General features: G+C 38.2%; 1 protein-coding gene across 1 annotated transcript in view; it reads right to left on the bottom strand.

Moving 5' to 3' along the window:
* The window catches only part of LOC105623786 (SPARC-related modular calcium-binding protein 2), a 24,512-nt gene extending 23,127 nt beyond the window's left edge, over positions 1-1,385 (bottom strand). The window contains exons 1-3 of the mRNA XM_012205163.1: positions 1,259-1,385; positions 589-963; positions 178-402 (exon numbers count right to left, since the gene is read on the bottom strand). Of these exons, the coding sequence (XP_012060553.1) occupies positions 178-402; positions 589-963; positions 1,259-1,385 (727 nt within the window). The remainder of the gene's footprint in view (positions 1-177; positions 403-588; positions 964-1,258) is intronic.
* Between the last annotated feature and the right edge of the window lie 676 nt (positions 1,386-2,061).

Genomic DNA, 2,061 nt, shown 5'->3' with positions numbered 1-2,061 from the left:
AAAGCAACTATATCCAAAAATATAAAAAAAATTAGATACAGGAGCCTTGATCGGGTTCCATCTTAGTTCTTTCGTGACGAATTAAACGTTTTAAAAATGTGCTTTGTGCTGAGCCATTGCCCAACAAACTAAACACTTAATTAAAAAGAAGACATGTATGATATGTATGTAACTTACGAGTGAAATCATTGGCAAGACAAGCACCCCATTCCTGCTTGGATAGTTTTAAATCCCGATTTAGGTCGCACGTGCGAGCGAATGTGCGTGCGCATTTCTTCGGTCTCACCGCCTTCTTGGCGAGTCTTCTGAGCTCCTTGTACTCTGTCTTATCTAAGTAGCCGTCCGCGTTCTGGTCCAGCTTAAGAAATTTCCACGACAACACCCGTTCAACATTCTTATCATCTATCAAGAGGAAAATACACTTGGTCATAGGATTATATAATATTACGTACAATTTGAATATTATATTATTATATTTTAAAGTTATAAGCTCGCTTCTGAGGACTTCCAATTGATCGGATTAATCATATTAATCGAAAGACCATGATTAATCGTAAACTTCTTAAAACAATTGCTCGTGTCACTTACCCTCAGCGGATATATTAGTCCGTCTGTATTCAATTTTGAAGTTCTCGATGAGGTTTCCATTGAATTTGGACTTTTCGGTACGATCGCAGGTATTTCGATGCCTATTGCTGACATACTGCCTACGTTGTTTCCTAGTCGGTGAGCGTCGCCTTTGGCCGCTCCTAGTAGAAGCAGCAGATCTGGAACCGGCTCTCAAACATCTTGGTTTTTTATATCTTACCGTTGTATCGGGCAACGGCCGGCCTTGCGGCGTTACACACCAACAATACTCGGTCTCTGCGTGACACTGAACTGGCGCGTACGTCCCATCGTCTCGGCAGGCAGGCCGTACGCCATGTCGAGCGGTCAATCTTGCCGAGAAGCACGCCGGAGTCTCTGAATAAAAGTTATGCAAAGTCTCATCATTTGTTCAACTTGACTTTCATCTATTATACATGTGTGATCAGTCATGATAGATGTTTAACAAGAAGTAGATACTCTTTTAATTTTGATTTTGATATTTAATAACTGAGAATCTACTGCAATTTGAGAGAGAGAGAGAGAGAGAGAGAGAGAGAGAAGCAGCTGAAAGAGAAGCAAAACGTAGACTGTAACTCCGATCCCTAGAAAAATTCCATAGATTTTTCACAGATACAAATTTGTGTGTACGGCGCGAAACAGAGATACAAACCTGGACAAGGTCCAGTGTGTTTGATGAGGACAGACACGCCTTGACATTGTTTAGAAATGACTTGACATTGATTGGAGTACGTGACTCCATCACTTCCGCACACTGGCGTGCTTCCACCACCATTCATTGTGCATTCAGCTATTCTTTTCCTACATTCCTCCTGTAATAAAGGAAAATTTCAGGAAGGAAATTTGTTCTGAAAATACTGATAATTCCATTTTTTCTACAACAAGACACAGACACGAGAAGAGAATATTCTTATTGTCAAATAACTGGACGCATCGATGTTTTTTTTGCATATAAGGAATTAAATATTATATTCCTCCCTGATGGAAAATGTTGAAATTATTTCACATTTTGGAACACTTTTCAACAAAATTTCAGTAATTTTTAACTGAAAAATTCATTTTCGACAAAGAGAAAGTTGAGCAAAATTTTTAAACAAATTTCAGCAAGAATTTCAGAGAAATTTCAGAAAATTTCAAAGAAATTTCGATTGGATTTTAATGATTTGTCAGTATGTTAGCTGAAAAATTTCACTTTCAGTGAAGTTTCAGTAAATTTTCAGCAATTTTGCTAAAATGTTTCAAAATGTGGAATAATTTCAGCGAAATTTTTTCACCAGGGCTTACATGCGATTGTGTAAGTGAACTTTGCTTTAACAGAATTTAGAAAAATCTTATGAATTACGGATTTATATCCCTCTATACACACACACACACACACACACACACACACACACACACACACACACACACACACACACACACACACACACACACACACACACACACACACACACA

Source organism: Atta cephalotes, assembly GCF_000143395.1.
Source record: "Atta cephalotes unplaced genomic scaffold scaffold00064, whole genome shotgun sequence".
NCBI classification, from domain to species: Eukaryota; Metazoa; Arthropoda; class Insecta; order Hymenoptera; family Formicidae; genus Atta; species Atta cephalotes.
Note: the sequence above shows the minus strand (reverse complement) of the source record. Positions and strands in the feature narration are given on the sequence as shown.